Below are 18,697 nucleotides of genomic sequence, written 5' to 3'. Positions count from 1 at the left end.
CCCTATAACTTCCTTAAAATGTTTTTTTTTCCCAAAATTGTGCTGATGTAAAGTAGACATTTGGGAAATGTTATTTATTAATTATTTTGTGTCATATGTCTCACTGGTTTAAGAGCATAAAAATTCAAACTTTGAAAATTTAATAATTTTTAACATTTTCGCCAAATTTCCAATTTTTTTCAAATGGGCGGGGTTTACAGAGAACATGTTTTTAAAAATTTGAATACCACCCCTGATTAAGAGCGTTTGAAATATGTAAGACACTATCTGTCCACCGCAGTGGATTGTTTAAACAAGGAATTCTAATAAAGTGGAAGATTTTAATTCTCTGGATGCCAACCTTCTCCTTTTCTGTAATAAAAACTGATTGAAACATATAAATTAATGTAGCATATCTGTTTTTATGGGATTGGTTTTTTTACCATGAAGACAACCAATATTTTAAAAGAAACTTGCATCAGTAACCCTTGATCATCAGCTGCTATCAATGTGGAAAGCAATGGGCAGCCACTTCCTCAAATGTTTGACAATCTAATGAATGGATGGAATTACACCTACAGAATAGAGCTCATTTTAACATAGCAAAAAGTTGTAGCACATAAAGGGGCTCACAAGCTCATCCCATCATGGGTAAAAGTTCAAATAAAATGTAAATATTCAGCAGCCTTATTTGATTTTGGGTTATTTTGACTTTTTTTTGTCATTTCACTATTGGGCTACATAGGGCAGGTAAGTAGATAGCCCTGCTGTCAGCCCCTCTACCCCGGCTCAGAGTGGTCATGTGATTTTGCTGCTTCCTGTAATGTCACGTCGACAGGGGCAGGACCTTGTTGATGGGCAACACAACAGGCTTCATGTTGCCGCCCTACTGGGCGGGTACAGTGTGTGAAGGCTCACATACCCCTTGCTGATCGCTGACTGTGTTGGGGCCGCGCAGTGAGCGCTTTATATCAAAGGACAGATTCCTGGGCACTGTGCATATGCGAGCTCTGTATACAGCTACTGCAATTATCAGCTGACGGCCAATTAGAGGTCAGCAGCTGATCAGTGGAGAAGCTGAATAGAGACCTTGTCCCTGCGCAGCGCCCAGGAATTTGTCCTCTGATATAAAGTGCTGTCATCGGCAGCCTCTGCACCGGCAGCATTCAAGAAGCAGGAAACAGGCCACCAGAGGAATGAGGAAAGGTGAGAAGAATTTATCTTTGTTTTTTTTTGTGTGTGTGTGTGTGTGAAGAGTGACACAATAGGGGACACTCCTACAGGATAGAGCATTGCTACAAGACGAGGAGCACGAAAGAGGACATTGCTATAGGATGAGCAGGATGGCAATACTATAGGATAGGCACAAGGATGGGGGGCATTACTATAGGATGGGCACAATACTACAGGATGGGCACAAGGATGGGGCACATTACTATATTATGGGACAAGGATGGGCACGTTACTACATTACACGGTGTGCAGGATTATTAGGCAAATGAGTATTTTGATCACATGATACTTTTTATACATGTTGTCCTACTCCAAGCTGTATAGGCTTAAGAGCCAACTACCAATTAAGTAAATCAGGCGATCTGCACCTCTGTAATGAGGAGAGGTGTGGAGCAATGACATCAACACCCTATATAAGGTGTGCTTAATGTATTAGGCAACTTCCTTTCCTTTGGCAAAATGGGTCAGAAGAGAGATTTGACGGGCTCTGAAAAGTCCAAAATTCTGAGATGTCTTGCAGAAGGATGCAACAGTCTTGAAATTGCCAAACTTTTGAAGCGTGATCACCGAACAATCAAGCATTTTATGGCAAATTGCCAACAGGGTCGCAAGAAGCGTGTTAGGCAAAAAAGGCGCAAAATAACTGCCCATGAATTGAGGAAAATCAAGCATGAAGCTGCCAGGATGCCATTTGCCATCAGTTTCGCCATATTTCAGAGCTGCAACATAACTGGAGTATCAAAAAGCACAAGATGTGCCATACTCAGGGACATGGCGAAGGTAAGGGAGGCTGAAAAACGACCACCTTTGAACAAGAAACATAAGATAAAACATCAAGACTGGGACAAGAAATATCTTAAGACTGATTTTTCAAAGGTTTTATGGACTGATGAAATGAGAGTGACTCTTGATGGACCAGATTGATTGGCCAGAGGCTGGATCAGTAAAGGGCAGAGAGCTCCACTCTGACTCAGACGCCAGCAAGGTGGAGGTGGGGTACTTGTATGGGCTGGTATCATCAAAGATAAACTTGTGGGACATTTTCGGGTTGAGGATGGAGTGAAGCTCATCTCCCAGACCTACTGCCAGTTTCTGGAAGACAACTTCTTCAAGCAGTGGTACAGGAAGAAGTCGGTATCATTCAATAAAAGCATGATTTTCATGCAGGACAATGCTCCATCATATGCATCCAACTACTCCACAGCATGGCTGGCTAGTAAAGGTCTAAAAGATGAAAAAATAATGACATGGCCCCCTTGTTCACCTGATCTGAACCCCATAGAGAACCTGTGGCTCCTCATAAAATGTGAGATATACAGGGAGGGAAAATTCTACACCTCTCGGAACAGTGTCTGGGAGGCTGTGGTGGCTGCTGCTTCCAATTTTGATAGTAAGATCAGGCAACTGACAGAATCTATGAATGGTAGGCTGTTGAGTGGTATCATAAAGAAAGGTGGCTATATTGGTCACTATTTTTTGGGGAATTTGTTTTTGCATGTCAAAAATGTTTATTTCTAAATTTTGTGCCATTATATTGGTTTACCTGGTGAAAATAAACAAGTGAGATGGAAATATATTTGTGTTTTATTAGGTTGTCTAATAATTCTGCACAGTAACAGTTACCTGCACAGACAGATATCCTCCTAAGATAGCCAAATCTAAAAAAAAAACACTCCAACTTCCAAAAATATTAAGTTTTGATATTTATGAGTCTTTTGGGTTGATTGAGAACATAGTTGTTGATCAATAATAAAAAAAATCCTCTAAAATACAACTTGCGTAATAATTTTGCACACGGTGTATATGATCTGAGGCAATTGTGCTGTCACAGATAAGAGGTAGTATCACTGCTCTTTTCACTGCTCTGCATTTCCAATGCTGGAGCATCAGTGTTGAGCAGAATACTGACAGCCAATGAGTGTGCAGAGGACGGCGCTGGGCACTGAGGTTGGGCAGTGCCAGCTCTGACTCTGAGGTTTCGCAGCCAAGGACAGGAAAAAGTCAAGTTTGCTTGAGCTGCAGGTAAAAAAAAGAGTGTGGAGAGAATAAAGTGATAATTCAAGAGGAACAAAAGTCAAAAAGAAAAAAAATAATGTAGGGATGTTTTAGATGACAATACAGCACAGATTTAGCTTAAACATTTTTTTGGAGTTTATGTCGGACAACGTCTTTAATGATTACAAGATGATCTATCGTCTCCTGAATTCTGCCCGTGTGCATACCCCACACCAACCCCCAACTACAATCAACGTCCCTAAAGATCGTCTTTGGTTGTATTGGAAAATAAATCCAACTTTTCGAGCTGTTGCCTCACCTAGAAAATGCAGTTGAGTTCTTAAAAAGGATGCCATAGAGTTGAAAAACACATACAGAATTCTTGATTGCAACACCAAAATATGTAGATGAATATTGATCCAGTCTAATCACGATTATTGTTTTTTCATGTCATGGAGTTACCAAGTTAATCATATAGCTATTGTACCTGTAGTCTCTTGATTTACAAGATAGCAAGCTATAGATGGCAGTGGTGAAACAGTTTTCTAAGGAAGCATTGCCCTAAAGATTCCTTGGTAGGAGAATCTATACTTTTGGCTTCGAAAGTTAGATATACTAGGACTAATTAGAAGCATTTCTTAAAATGCATTGATACTTAATTTATTTTTTTTTAAAATTAATATTAATCAAAGTTTAACCCCTTATGGACTGGGAAGTTTTTCCATTTTACGTTTGCAAGCACCAACATGATGTGCAGTGCTGATATGTAAGCATAAGCATGGTTAATTATCATGTGAACATGCTGCACATATAGTTATATATTCCACAGTCTGTTTTCCTTACCCGCTATTCCATTATTTACAATAACTGATTGTAATATGTTACATGTAAATCAAAACATTGCTGTGCACATATGTCATTACACTAACATCTTTTGTAATCATCGCATTATTTTTACACTATGACGTATACATGCAATCATATAAATATAAACTCCTAGGCTAAGTAGCTTGCATTCTAATTCCGCACACTTATTACTGTAGACTTTGTAATTCTACGTCTTCATTTTGCTCCCGGTATAACGTTCCCATTGTCCTTAGGTTTCAGTAGTTGGGAAGGAATTAGAACAACGTATGGTGAGGTAACTCTGCGAAGATTTTTACGTTTCTGTGTAATAATATTATTTATTATTATTTAATACATGGAGAAATATTCTGCTTTATGATCCGATCCGGGTTAAGTTAGTTGTTTGTTTTGAAAGAATACATTTTTCTTCTCTGTGTAAACTCAGGGCTCTAGTTATTTACTTTAAAATGGATTCATTTCTTATTCCAGAGGAGGGGGAGAGCCGCTTGACTTCAACAGCTGCTTCATGACCCAAAAACTGTCAGTCTTCCTTGGAATAAATTGTGGAATGGTCCATTGTGCAGTCACTGTGGGGGAGGATGATCATCGGTGTTGTGTTCTTCTCTACTGAGCAATACATAGCAGTGTCACATACACTTAATGCCATGGAATTAGAAGGTGCACATACAAGCACAGTCTGTGAGAGTGCCATGGACTGCGCAGTTTATGTGCTGCTTTTCGGCCTAGCCATGCTCTCCCCTTGATGTACAGGAGCAAAGTGAAAGGGGCCTGTAGTAGAATCAATTCACATTGAGGGGAACTTGAAACTGTCTCTTTCGCTGGTTGCCGAGTTTGGAGAGCGTTGGGCAGTTTGCGTTTAATTGTGATTGTTGAATTATTATTTTTTTGTTCTTGTGCTTGTGCAGCCGACCTCTGTCCGTCTGACTAAAGAAGTGGAAGGGACCAGCTCTTTCCACCTTATGGCTGCTTAGTGGAGGTAGAGGCAAATGCCGAGCCATGGCAGCCGCCAGCCAGCATCTGTACACCGCATTTAGCAGCTATTGTCCATCTCCAGCCTCTCAACTCTCATCCGGTGAGCATGGCATGTTGGATGTGTTCATCACCACTTTCTGCATATTTATTCACAATAAACCCACAAAGCCGCTTACAACCAAGTTCCCTCATATATATATATTGCTTATGGGTTACATATTTACTGAAATAGATGTGTAGAAACTAAACTTTGCACCATATTGTATTTTTAGTATCTGTTTCTCTGAAAAATATCAATATTTTGAAACTTTTTATTTGAGTAGTGATAAATAAATCATTTAGGTTATGACACCAAGACAACAGGAGTTTGTATGTTCTCCCCGTGTTTGCATAGGTTTCCTCCGGGTACTCCTGGTTTCCCCCCACACTCCAAAGACATACTTAGGGGATTTAGATGATGAGCTCCTATGGGGACACTGATCTATGCAGCACTGTGGAATATGTTGGCGCTATATAAGTAATGCATAATAAAAAAGTAGCTCTTACATGAAGTCTTGTGCAAAAACAAGAGGGACCTGTCTTAAATCTTATCAATGTGATGTGAAAATAAAAGAAACAGTTTTATGTGTGTAGTTTATTCACTTATCTTCCAAGTGGGCTTTATCTCTTCTTCTGTTAACACTTTCAGGGCTGCCAGGTTCCCTATAGCATCTTCCTCCAGGTTTTTGCCTGACACTTTTTTGTAGAAAGAAATACAGTGCCATCTAGAGGACATAAGCATAAATTAAAGATAGATGAGAGAATTCAAGTAGCAAGCACGGTCCCGGAATGATAAACCAAGGTTTTTAATCCCATGTGGGATAACATATAAGATGAACATTCGCTACCAAAACATCATCAGAATTCATCTACGATTTTTTTTATTAAATTTAGAGGAATAACAAAACAAGGATAATAAAGTCTGGTAGCTTAGGTGGCAAAGAAAAGCAAATAATGTCCAGTGCTGTAGCATATTAAGGATATTAAAGGGAACCGCTGGTGATGTTGCATTGTATAGCATGTTAGCACGCCCATGTGGGCATACTAACTTGCTAAGAGGGAGGACTAGTCAGGGGAGGTAACAACCTAACGACTAGTCGCTGGCCTCATTACCATATGATAAAAGAGCTTTAGAAATACTTTTTCTAAAGATCTCTTTACGCTACTAGATACAGGGACGAATAGGCAGGCATTAGAAATATGCACCCAGAATTGCTCGTGGTTCTGGGTGCATATTGCACTTGTCAGGTTCCCTTTAAACAGGCACTTCTCATCCGTATTCACAAATGAACTGACTGTTCCAGGGATCATTCAACAAGGCAAAAATCAAAGTCCCTCTCTGATATAACTAATTTAACACAAGAAGAAGTATACCTACATCTGAGTAAATTAAACTTTGACAAATCCCTACGAGCTGGATGGCATTCATCTACGAATGTTGAGGGAATTGACCTCAGTATTTGCCAGACCGCTGTATCTCATCTTCTTAGACTCTCTTGTAACAGGATTGGTGCCTCAGGATTGGAGGATTGCTGATGTGGTACCGATATTTAAGAAAGGTAAGAGGGTGGATCCTGGCAACTACCGTCCAGTAAGTCTGATATAAGTGGTGTACAAGTTTTTGAGGGCATTTTAGGAGAGAAAATGCAACAATATATTGGAGAGAATAACATAATAACTGACAGACAGCATGGATTCATGTAAGATAAGTCGTGTCTAACCAACATGTTGGGTTTCTATGAGGAGGTAAGTGCAAATTTGGATATTGGTAATACAGCTGGTGTGATTTATTTCGACTTTGCAAAGACATTTGATACTATGCCACATCACAGTCTTGTAATGAAGCTTCAAAATCAGGAACTAGGGGAAGCTGTAAGCAGATGGTTAAGGAATTGGTTAAAAGATAGGAAACAAACAGTAGTCATAAATGGTATATTCTCTAATTGGGCTATAGTCATCACTGGGGTACTGTCACGGATGTGTCTGGACCTTCAGGTACTGCTGCTGGGACCAGGTGCAGAAGAGCCCGACGATCGTCCAGACGTTAATGGACGCTGTCCCTTTAAGGGCTTGATTTGTTGTTTTTTTTTCTGTTTCCTTGCCAGGTTGGAGGAGAATTTCCTCCAGCTGCTAATTGAGGGCCTTTATAAAGTGGGACCTTTCACTCCTCCAGTGCGGGTTATACTCTTCACTTGGAGAAGTTGCTTGCTCAGGAGTGCATGTGGCTTCAGACTACTTTTGCTGTATATTCTGAGGATTCCCTCTCAAGATAAGTTGTTGTTTTTCTTTTTCTCCTTTTGCTGTTTTTTTTGTGTTTGTTTTTCCCTACGTGGATTGGTGGGTGGGGAGATTTAGTCCTAGGGTTAGGCTAAGAGACAGGGGCACATTAGCGGGCCACACCTCCTAAGCCTTATAGGTACCTGTGGTTTGAGGGCAAGCACAGGGCCCCCCAGTGTCAGGGTCAGCGCAAGAGACCCTGGTTACCCCCCTCTTTGTGTTTCAGCCTCCCTTATTGCCAGGAGTCCACTTGCTGGGTTGCTGGGTGTCTCTCCCCACACCCAGCATGACATTATAACCCGCCCAAACAATTGCAGGATTCTCTAAAAAAAACAAAACAAAAAAAACCCACAAACTGCGTTGTTGACGTTTTATTTTGTTTTGGTACTATGGATCCTGTTTATAAATTGACCCAGAAACTTTACAATCTCTCTTTGGAAGTTACTGATATTAAAAAATCCATTCAGGAGAGAGTTGATGTGTCTGTTGCGGCTCGTTTAGAGCCAAAAATAGCACTTCCTGATCGTTTTTCAGGAGGTACAGAGAAATTTACAGCCTTCAAAGAGGCCTGTAAATTATATTTTGGTCTTAGGCCTTACTCTTCTGGAGCAGCTCAGCAGCAGGTCGGCAACATTATTTCCCTCCTGCAAGAGGATCCTTAGTCATGGGCATTTTCATTGCCGGAAGACTCTGCTTGTCTCCAGTCAGTTGAGGGCTTCTTTGAAGCTTTGGGCCTTATCTATTATGACCCTGACCGAGTCTCGTTAGCTGAGTCTAGACTACGTCGGCTGCGGCAGGGACATCGGTCAGCTGAAGCCTATTGGGAATTTCATAAATTGGCTACAGATACTAAATGGAATGATCCGTCACTTAGAAGTCAGTTTTATCACGCCCACGTTCTACCTACTGCCAAAAATACATAAGAACCCTCGGGTTCCCCCTGGGCGTCCAATTGTCTCTGGCATGGGAGGGCTATGCGATGCAGTGTGCAAGTTTATAGATTTTTACCTCCAACCTTTGGTTGAGACGCTGCCCTCCCATGTCAGAGACACTTCGGACGTCCTGAGGAGGCTTAATGGCCTGACGGCGGACGAGGGTATTCTGCTGGTGACCTTGGATGTTGAGACACTTTATACCAACATTTGTCACGAACATGGTTTACGGGCGGTGGAGTATTTTCTGAGTATGAGCAACTGGGCACCCCCTCTACAACAGCTGATTTTGGAGCTATTGGAGTTCATACTGACGCACAATGTCTTCACCTTCGGGGAACGGTTCTACCTCCAGCGGCGCGGCACTGCGATGGGGGCGGCCTGCGCGCCATCGTACGCAAACCTCTTCCTGGGATACTGGGAGAGAGAGGTTTTCGGCGGTGGCGTGCCGGCTAGCTCCCATGCGCAGTGCTGGCTCCGCTTCATTGATGATATATTTGTCATCTGGGGGGGAACCACCTCGGAGCTTGAGGGCTTTGTGCGTCATTTGAACTCCAACTCTTTTAACATCTACCTTACTTTTCATGTTGACCCCATTAAGGTGGACTTTTTGGATATTAATATATCCCTTACTGACCAGCGCCTTGTGTCTACTGACATTTATCGTAAGCCTTCCTCTGTTAACGCCCTTCTTCACGCATCCTCTGGCCACCCGAAATTTACCATCAATGCCATCCCTACAGGTCAATTTATCCGCCTTAAACGGATTTGCTCTGAGACGGGGGTATTTGAGGATCGGGCCAATGAGATGCGTGATAGGTTTAGGGCAAGAGGGTATAGTACAAGATCTATAAAGAAGGCATACAAACGCGCAAGGTCTACCCCACGAGACCAGCTTCTTCTGAGATTCAATCCCAATACGACACGCTGTACTGAACCCAAGATCCGCTTTGTGTCATCATTCAACCGTCAGTGGGAACACATCAGGGGTATCCTTTCTAAACACTGGCCCGTTTTGCAAACCGAGCCCGTGTTGAGAAACACTCTGCCTGACCGCCCTCTTATGACGGCTCGTCGTGGCCGTAGCCTACGCGACATGCTGGTCCACAGTCATTATTCAAGACCTAACAAACTACCGTTTTCTACTGGGCGGCCCTTAGTTGGTTCGTTCCCCTGTGGATCATGCATCGCGTGCCGCCACGGTAATATCGTTCGGGCAACATCCTTCACGTCCTCTAGTGGTGCTAGGACATTTGATATTCGACATTATATTTCTTGCAATAGCACTGGCATAATTTATTATGCCACGTGCAATTGCAACCTTATATATGTCGGGCTAACCAGCCGGGAACTCAAAGTCCGCACCAGGGAACATGTGAGGGATATAATCGCTGCAAAACAAGTCAAATTGGAGGATGTTGACACCCTCAAGACTATTCCCCGCCACTTTAGGGTACACCATCGGTCGGAGGTTTTAAGGTGAGGGGAATTGACCAGGTGCACCTTGGACTTAGGGGCGGGGATATACATAGGATGTTGGCAAGGGCAGAGTGTCGGTGGATCTTTCTGCTTGAGTCCGTGGTGCCTAACGGATTGAATGAAAGACAAACGTTTGCATCATTCCTTTAAACCACCACGTCTCTTCCGTTGCGGTTTGTGCTAATGCTTTTTGCTGGTTGGTTGTAATTCCCTTGTGCTGCTCATGTTCTGTTGAGTCCTTTTAATAAAAAAAATTTTTATGTCCCAATTTTTAAATTCACTTTTTGTGTCTTTTTCCTTTTTCACAGTTCACTTTTTCGTCTTTCTAATATGCCTGCCGGATGTTTCTCACGCCACCTCTTTTGAAGTTACAGTAATCAGAATATTGAATATATATACGAACTACAGAAGATGGAATGTCTGATAAAAATTATTCTGGATCATTACCGCAGTAAATGCTTTGCTCCACAATCTAATCAAAGCAGATGTTTTTTATTTCTGCACCTGGCTGGGATGTTACATTTATTCAATATATGTATTTGTCTATGATATGTCTACATATGTCCTAGTATGGTATACTGTTTGTAATAAGCAGCCTAAATATAATTGGTCTGCCTTTGTTTTCACTAAATTTGTACAGTTATATATACCTATTGTGGCATATCTGAGTCACTTTTTCTGAGCTATATGTGACATCCCTTTCCAGGAGCCCCGTCTGCCTGTCTTTGCCCTTACTGCTGCCAGTACTCAATATGGGTGGCGCGATCGCACTTCCTGGTTGCGGGATTGCGCATGCGCGGTGGTTGCGGCCCTCTTCCCGGCGTCCTCTGGGTCTGTGACGTCAATAGGGGATTTCCCTCCACCCAGATGACGCTTGAGCGGCCGCCCACACCGACGCTGCGCTCCTCCGCCCCACTGAATTGCGACAGGTGGTGCCAATCCAGCTTGAGCCCGGCAGGTATATCAGACTCACGTTTTTGTCCTGTTGTCCACAGTCCCCTGAAGCAGTCACCACACGAAACACGTGTCGGGACTATCCCTGTGTGTGCCTGCACGCTTTTCCTCTGTCACTCTGGTAAGCTCCATACTGGCCTCTGGTCTCTTGCTGCATTGTTTTTTACAAATGTGTAGCCGGCATGTTGTTTTCTTCGGCTGGTATTTTCCTTATCTGCACTATGTTGTTATATGCCTTCAGCATTGACCATACCAGGGAGCTATAAATAATCTAACTTGATACGATTTTGCATGCATCCACATGTGGGGATTTTTATCACCCCCTATGTCTCTGTAAACCTATTTATACGTATATCCATGCCCTTGTAGTGTACCATTGTTTGTTCATTAAAAGTATTTTTTACCTGCACACCTGTGCATTTGACTACTTTGTACCTTTGGTTTTGAGGCATGTAGGCACTGTGGCAAAATGAATGACTTCTTTTTCCTCTGTATCCATTTATGCTTTCAGAAGTCTTTGCCCTTTATTGCTGTTAAAATCCAGTTACGCTGTTCTTCGGTTTTCAGTTTTATCACTGTCTGATAAACTTAAAGATTATCTCACGGTGTATGATATTCCTACTTCTCTAGAGGCTGTCATGTCTTTAGCTATATGTGTTGACAGACGCCTCCATGAGAGAAAGGGTAGAACTTTTTTTCCAGAAGACATGTCTAGAGGTGAAATGTCTTCCTCTGGAAGACAATCTGGGATGGGGGGGGGGGGGGAGGGGTGTGGAATTGTGGCAGATGAACCCATGCAGCTTTCCATGCCTCGCCTGTCATCCACAAAAATACAGGAGTGTGTTTTTTGCAGTAAACCCGGTCATTTTGTTGGAGCTTGCCCCCTTACTCCTAAATGTCCTGAGGTGCCTGAGTCTCATGTTACTGTTGGTGGGGTGGAAGCAGTGAATCAGGTTATGTCTTTTTCTTTTACCTGTAGTTCCTGTTTTCTCCTGCCTGCCAAGGTGGTGCTGGAGAGCAAAACTATTAAAATTGATGTTTTTGTGGATAGTAGTGCTGGGGTTTGTTTGGTGGATTACCCTTTCCATTAAAGAGCATGGTTTGCCTTTCAGTACCTTAAATAACCCCATTTCTGTTTTTGCCATTGACTCGGCAGCACTTGCTCAAAGACATTTGTCTCAGATGGTACATGATATTAAGTTGACAATGGGATCCGTGCATCATGAGTTGATTTCATGCTACGTGTTGGAAGGTCTTCCCACTCCCATTGTGCTGGGTGTACCTTGGTTGATTAAACATAACCCCAGAGTAGATTGGCAGGCACGACTTATTTCTGATTGGAGTGACTTTTGTTATGATAATTGTTTGGGGACTTCCTTATCTGCTGTCTCTCCTGCCTCTCTTCCATTCTTTCTTTCTGATTATGACGATATTTTCTCTGGGAAAGGATGCCAGGACCTTCCCCCTCATCGAGTGTACAACTGTCCTAATAATCTTGTTCCCGTAGCTAAGCTACCCAAATCTAGACTGTATAGTTTATCGGGGCCTGAGAGACAGGCTATGAAGGATTTTATTGCCGCAAGTCTAGAGAAGGGACATAGTAGACCTTTATCTTCACCGGTAGTGGCAGGTTATTTCTTTGTTAAAAAGAAAGATGGAGGCCTTCTCCCTTGTTTGGTCTTTGGGAACTGATTCTTATCACAGTCCGTGACCCATACCCTCTTCTTCTAATTCCTGACCTATTTAGCCAGGTGGTGGGAGCTACTGTAAGTGGTTCTCCAAGTTGGACTTGAGGCGGGTGAAGAACTTGGTTAGGATCAAGGCGGGGGACGACTGGAAAACCACTTTCAATACCTCCGATGGCCATTTTGAGAGTCTGGTTATGCCATTTGGTCTCAGCAATGCGCCTGCAATGTTCCAGCACTTTATTAATGACATTTTTATCATCTGGTGGGTAGATTTGTGGTGGTCTACCTTGATCTCATTTTGATTTATTCACCTTAATTAGCAGCTCATGAGGCTCATGTCCGACAGGGTCTTCAAATTTTATGGGAGAATAACTTGTACGCCAAACTTGAAAATTGTGTATTTGCTGTGCAGGAGGTGCAGTTTCTGGGGTACCTCTTGTCTCCCACTGGTTTTCGGATGGATCCCGGGAAGGTCGAGGCAGTGCTGGCCTGGGATCATCTGGAAAACCAGAAAGTCCTACAGCAATTTTTGGGGTTTACAAATTTTTATTGTAAATTAATCAAGAATTACTCTGAGATCGTTAAACCTCTTACCGATCTAACAAAAAAAGGTGCTGATTTTTCAACATGGTCTGATTCTGCTCAGCAGGCCTTCTCTTCTTTGAAGAGGTGTTGTGCTACTGCTCCCATACTTTGCCAACCTGGCGTTTCGCAGCCTTTCATCGTGGAGGTCAATGCGTCAGAGGTAGGGGTTGGGGCAGTTTTGTTGCAGGGGTCGTTGACTGGTAAATGGCGGCCATGTGCATTTTTCTCTAAGAAGCTCTCAGCTGTGGAGAGAAATTATGACGTAGGTAATAGAGAGCTCCTTGCAATTAAATTGGCGTTTGAGGAGTGGCGTTATTGGTTGGAAGGGGCAGTTCATCCTATTACTGTTATTACCGATCATAAGAATGTCATATTTAGCATATGCCAAGTTATTGCCAGGAGTCCACTTGCAGAGTGTCTCTCCCCACACCCAGCGTGACATGTACCGCATGGATCTGTGCTAGAACTGATTCTTTTTAATCTCTCTATTAATGACCTTGTGGATGGGATTGATGGAAAAAAATCAGTCTTTGCTGATGACACCAAACTATGTAGGATAATAAAAACCAACCTTGATAATACAACATTACAAAACCATCTGGATAAGATGTCTGAATTGGCAGACACTTTGCTAATGAGATTAAATGTTGATAAAAGTAAAGTAATGCCCCTAGCATGGAGTAATCCTATTGTTGCATATACATTAAGTGGAAGTAAGCTCGGGACTACAGAACAGGAGAAAGACTTAAGGGTACTTTACACACAACGATATCGCTAACGATTTATCGTCGGGGTCACGGTGTTTGTGATGCTCATCCGGCGCCGTTAGCGATATTGTTGTGTGACTAAATGGAGCGACAATTAATGATCGCAAAAACGTCAAAAATCATTGATCGTTGACACGTCAGTCCTTTTCATAATATCATTGGTGGTGCATGCCGCTGGTTGTTCGTCGTTCCAGTGGCATCACACATCGCTATGTGTGACGCCGCAGGAACGACTAACATCTCCTTCACTGCATCCATCGGCAATGAGGAAGGAAGGAGATGGGCGGCATGTTCCAGCCGCTCATCTCCGCCCCTCCTCTGCTATTGGGCGGCCGCTTAGTGACGCTGCTGTGACACCGAACGAACCTCCCCCTTAAAGGAGAGATTGTTCGGTGTCTCCAGCGATATCACTAAGCAGGTATGTACGTGTGACGCTGCCGTAGCGATATTGTTCGCTACGGCGGCAATCACCCCAATGACGAAACAGCGACGTGGGCGGGTGCTATCGCGCACGACATCGCTAGTTATCGCTAGCGATGTCGCAGCGTGTAAAGCACCCTTTAGGTATTCTCATTACAAGAAAGCTGAGCAGCAGCACTCAATGTCAAGCAGCAGCTGCAAAAGCAAACAAGAGTTTAAGTTGTATACAATTTGAGATGAGATCCTGTGATCCGAACATATCGTTACTAGAATTGAGCGCGGTTCGCAGTTCGAGGTTCTCCAGTTCGTGGCTCGAGTGATTTTGGGGGCTGTTCTAGATCGAACTAGAACTGGAGCTTTTTGCTAAATCTCGATAGTTCTAGATACGTACGAGAACGGTTCTAGCAGCATAAAGACAAGCTAATTACTAGCTGGCTTTCCGCTGTAATAGTGTAAGTCACTCTGTGACTCACACTATTATGAAATTTCAGCGTATAGTGTGCGGGAACAGCGCATTCAGATCACTGCTGCTTGGATAATGGCGATCGCCATTTTTTTTTATTATTTTCCTTGTCTTCCTTCCCTAAGCGCGCGCGTGTAGTACTAGTGGGGCGGGCCTGCATGTCAGCCAATCCCACACACACACACAGCTAAGTGGACTTTTAGCCAGAGAAGCAACAGCATGTGTGATAGGATGTCCATGTCACATGTCCCTGCATTATAAAAACGGACATTTTCCTCCAGCACACCATTATCTGCCTTCTGCGTCTTCGTGTCAGTCACCGCTGGCGTAGCTCCTGTCTCCGATACTGCTGTGTACGCTCTATACACAGCGCTATACAGAATAGGGATAGAAGTTTCTTTCAGCCCTTGTAAAGGCTAATACCGGCAGGGTCAGAGCCATAGGTGACAGTCAGGTCCGTGAAAACAGATTTTAACAGCTACACAAGATGACAGCGTCTGTGTAGCTAAGGTCAGGGATTTCCTAGCTGCATTTCCCCATTAGGAGGGATAGAAAGGGAGGCTTCCTTTCCTCTACCCAGACCCACAACCCTGCCACTGTACACTCCTGCCCTTTGCACACTCAAACTCATTGTTACTAAGTCATTATACTAGCAAACACTGAGGAAACTTAGTGGCATCCTAAAAGTGGCTGTTGGACTTCATTATTGTCCCACTAGTGCAAATCTATGTGCAGCACCTCTGCATTGCACACTCAAACTCATTGTTACTAAGCCATTATACTAGCAAACACTGAGGAAACTTAGTGGCATCCTAAAAGTGGCTGTTGGACTTCATTATTGTCCCACTAGTGCAAATCTATGTGCAGCACCTCTGCATTGCACACTCAAACTCATTGTTACTAAGCCATTATACTAGCAAACACTGAGGAAACTTAGTGGCATCCTAAGAGTGGCTGTTGGACTTCATTATTGTCCCACTGGTGCAAAGCTATTTGCAGCACCACTGCATTGCACACTCAAACTCATTGTTACTAAGCCATTTTACTAGCAAACACTGAGGAAACTTAGTGGCATCTTAAAAGTGGCTGTTGGACTTCATTATTGACCCACTGGTGCAAAGCTATTTGCAGCACCACTGCATTGCACACTCAAACTCATTGTTACTAAGCCATTATACTAGCAAACACTGAGGAAACTTAGTGGCATCCTAAGAGTGGCTGTTGGACTTCATTATTGTCACACTAGTGCAAAGCTATTTGCAGCACCACTGCATTGCACACTCAAACTCATTGTTGCTAAGCCATTATACTAGCAAACACTGAGGAAACTTAGTGGCATCCTAAAAGTGGCTGTTGAACTTCATTATTGTCCCACTAGTGCAAATCTATGTGCAGCACCTCTGCATTGCACACTCAAACTCATTGTTACTAAGCCATTATACTAGCAAACACTGAGGAAACTTAGTGGCATCCTAAGAGTGGCTGTTGGACTTCCATTAGTGTCCCACTGGTGCAAATCTATATGCAGCACCTCTGCATTGCACACTCAAACTCATTGTTACTAAGCTATTATACTAGCAAACACTGAGTAAACTTAGTGGCATCCTAAAAGTGGCTGTTGGACTTCCATTAGTGCCCCACTGGTGCAAAGCTATTTGCAGCACCACTGCATTGCACACTCAAACTCATTGTTACTAAGCTATTATACTAGCAAACACTGAGTAAACTTAGTGGCATCCTAAAAGTGGCTGTTGGACTTCATGATTGTCCCACTGATGCAAAGCTATGTGCAGCACTACTGCATTGCACACTCAAACTCATTGTTACTAAGCCATTATACTAGCAAACTATGCTGCCAGTGTAAGGGCCGTAGTTGCATTGTCAGGGATAATTATTGTTGTTTATTCTGCTGTTAATAAAGCTAGACCACCGCTGAAATCTACACCACCTCTCAATTTTACTACCACATTTTAAGTGCACAATCTTGTCACAATCAAAATGAGTGGCAAAATGACAGATGCTGGTGGAAAGGGGAAGAGGCGTGTTGGAAAAGGAAAAAAAGGGTTTGTCCGTGGGGAAGGTGGCAAAGCTCCATTAACATCTGCTGAAGATAGACCATCTACCAGCAAAAGTAAGATGTCTACTACTTACCGTGGACAATCCGATGTGCTCCCTTTTTTACGGACACGAACAACTGGAACAAAGGTAGATGATGGCCAAAAAAGGAAAATGCTTGAATGGATCTCAAGTGGTCCAACAAGTGCCCTCTCCACCACCTCAACTACCGCATCCAAAAAACACCAGTCCTCTGAGTTGTCAGCCCAATCACACTTGCTTTCTCCCAGCTCTGAAGTCTCCATCCGCCCTGCACAGTATGGTGGAACTGAGATGGCTGAGTCTGCAGAGCTGTTCAGTCACACTATAGCCTGGGAATCAGAAGTCTGCTCCCAAGCTAAAGTGAGTACAGACCAGGAAATGGTTTGCAGTGATGCCCAGAACCTTTGTGACTCTGATTCAGGCCGTGAGTACCAAGTTTCTGAGCATAATGTTGACCCTTTTTCACAAACTGTAACACCTGTTGTTATAGACAATGAGGAACATACTGATGACGATGAGACGCAGATACCAGATTGGGATGACAACTTAAATATTCAGTCAGGGCAAGAAGAGGCTCGGTCTGAGGGTGAGGTGAGTGCAAACACAATAATTGATGAGGAAGTTCTAGATCCCACCTACTGTCAACTCACAATCAGGCACTCGAGGAGGTCAACAGAGGCGGTGGAGGAGGATGCAACTGACGACGAAGTTACCTTGCGCCTTCCTGGACAGAGTCGGAGCACTAGTAGCACGCTACAACTGCATCCTCAGCCACCACTCTGCCTCTGAGCACTAGTCGGGGTGGATCAGCAGGTCGCATGCACTCTAAGCCTTGCCTAGCCTGGTCCTTTTTTGACATAGCAAAAGATAGCCCAAATTATGGGATCTGTAAAATTTGTCGTGATTCTGTTAGTAGAGGGCAAAACCTCAGCAGTTTGACAACTTCTTCCATGAATCGTCACATGAATAAATATCATATGTCCCAGTGGGAAGCTCACTGTGCTGCAATGCGGCCTAGCGGAGAGAACCATCCACCGCCTGAACCTTCCAGTGCATCCGCGTGCTCTTCATCTTCTAGGACTGTGAGGACAGCTGTCACACCTGGTTTTCCACGCACAACTTCCACCACTGTAACCGCAACAGGAAGTTTGCTTGGTAGGTCGTCAGTTGGTTTGGAAGTGGAAACAAGTGCGTGTGTACAGCTCTCTCAGACATCGATAGCACCAACGTTGGATGAAGGCAACATCATGTCTACGCCTGCACTTTCCTCACAAACCTGCATTTTTCCAGGGACACCCTACTCAACACCGTCTACACACAGCAGCCAGATCTCTGTCCCTCAGATGTGGACAAATAAAAGGCCATTTCCTGCGACCCATGACAAAGCTAAGAGGTTGACTTTATCCCTCTGTAAGCTCTTGGCTACCGAAATGCTGCCTTTCCGCCTGGTGGACACACAGGATTTTAGAGACCTTATGTCTGTCGCTGTGCCCCAGTACCAGATGCCCAGTCGCCACTACTTCTCTAAGAAAGGTGTGCCTGCGCTACACCAGCATGTCGCACACAACATCACCGCTTCCTTGAGAAACTATGTGTGTGAACGGGTGCATTTCACCACCGATACTTGGACCAGTAAGCATGGACAGGGACGTTACATGTCGCTGACTGGGCACTGGGTAACTATGGTGATAGATGGTGAAGGGTCTGCTGCACAAGTCTTCCCGTCCCCATGACTTGTGTGTCAATCCTCTGTCTGTCCAAGTTCCGCCACCTCCACCTCATCTGGGTCCTCTACCTCCGCCCCAAGCCTGCCTGGTCAGGCCACCAGCGTTCTCACTGCGCAGAAGGAATCACGCACCCCTCATTACTATGCTGGCAGCAGAGCGCAACGGCATCAGGCGGTCTATAGCTTGAAATGTCTTGGAAATAAGAGTCACACAGCGGCTGAGT

General features: G+C 43.8%; 1 protein-coding gene across 2 annotated transcripts; it reads left to right on the top strand.

Annotated features, from left to right (window-relative positions):
• Nucleotides 1-4,877: 4,877 nt before the first annotated feature.
• On the top strand, nucleotides 4,878-11,096 carry LOC142293991 (uncharacterized). 2 transcript variants are annotated; one of them, XR_012751299.1, is made up of 2 exons: nucleotides 4,878-5,146; nucleotides 10,082-11,096. XR_012751299.1 is itself a non-coding variant. In XM_075337851.1 (2 exons), the coding sequence occupies exon 2, from the start codon at nucleotides 8,221-8,223 to the stop codon at nucleotides 9,775-9,777; it is 1,557 nt and encodes a 518-aa protein (XP_075193966.1). In that variant the 5' UTR covers nucleotides 4,878-5,146; nucleotides 7,191-8,220; the 3' UTR covers nucleotides 9,778-10,073. The 2 variants fall into 2 exon arrangements, 1 of the variants encoding a protein (XP_075193966.1); XM_075337851.1 differs by lacking the exon at nucleotides 10,082-11,096 and adding an exon at nucleotides 7,191-10,073.
• Nucleotides 11,097-18,697: the final 7,601 nt, after the last annotated feature.

This window comes from Anomaloglossus baeobatrachus, chromosome 1 (genome assembly GCF_048569485.1).
Source record: "Anomaloglossus baeobatrachus isolate aAnoBae1 chromosome 1, aAnoBae1.hap1, whole genome shotgun sequence".
Lineage (NCBI taxonomy): Eukaryota > Metazoa > Chordata > Amphibia > Anura > Aromobatidae > Anomaloglossus > Anomaloglossus baeobatrachus.
This window is presented reverse-complemented; position numbering and strand designations above follow the sequence as displayed.

Excerpts from the sequence above, each read along its gene's own strand:
- LOC142293991 (XM_075337851.1), top strand. The coding sequence starts at position 8,221 with ATGATCCGTCACTTAGAAGTCAGTTTTATCACGCCCACGTTCTACCTA.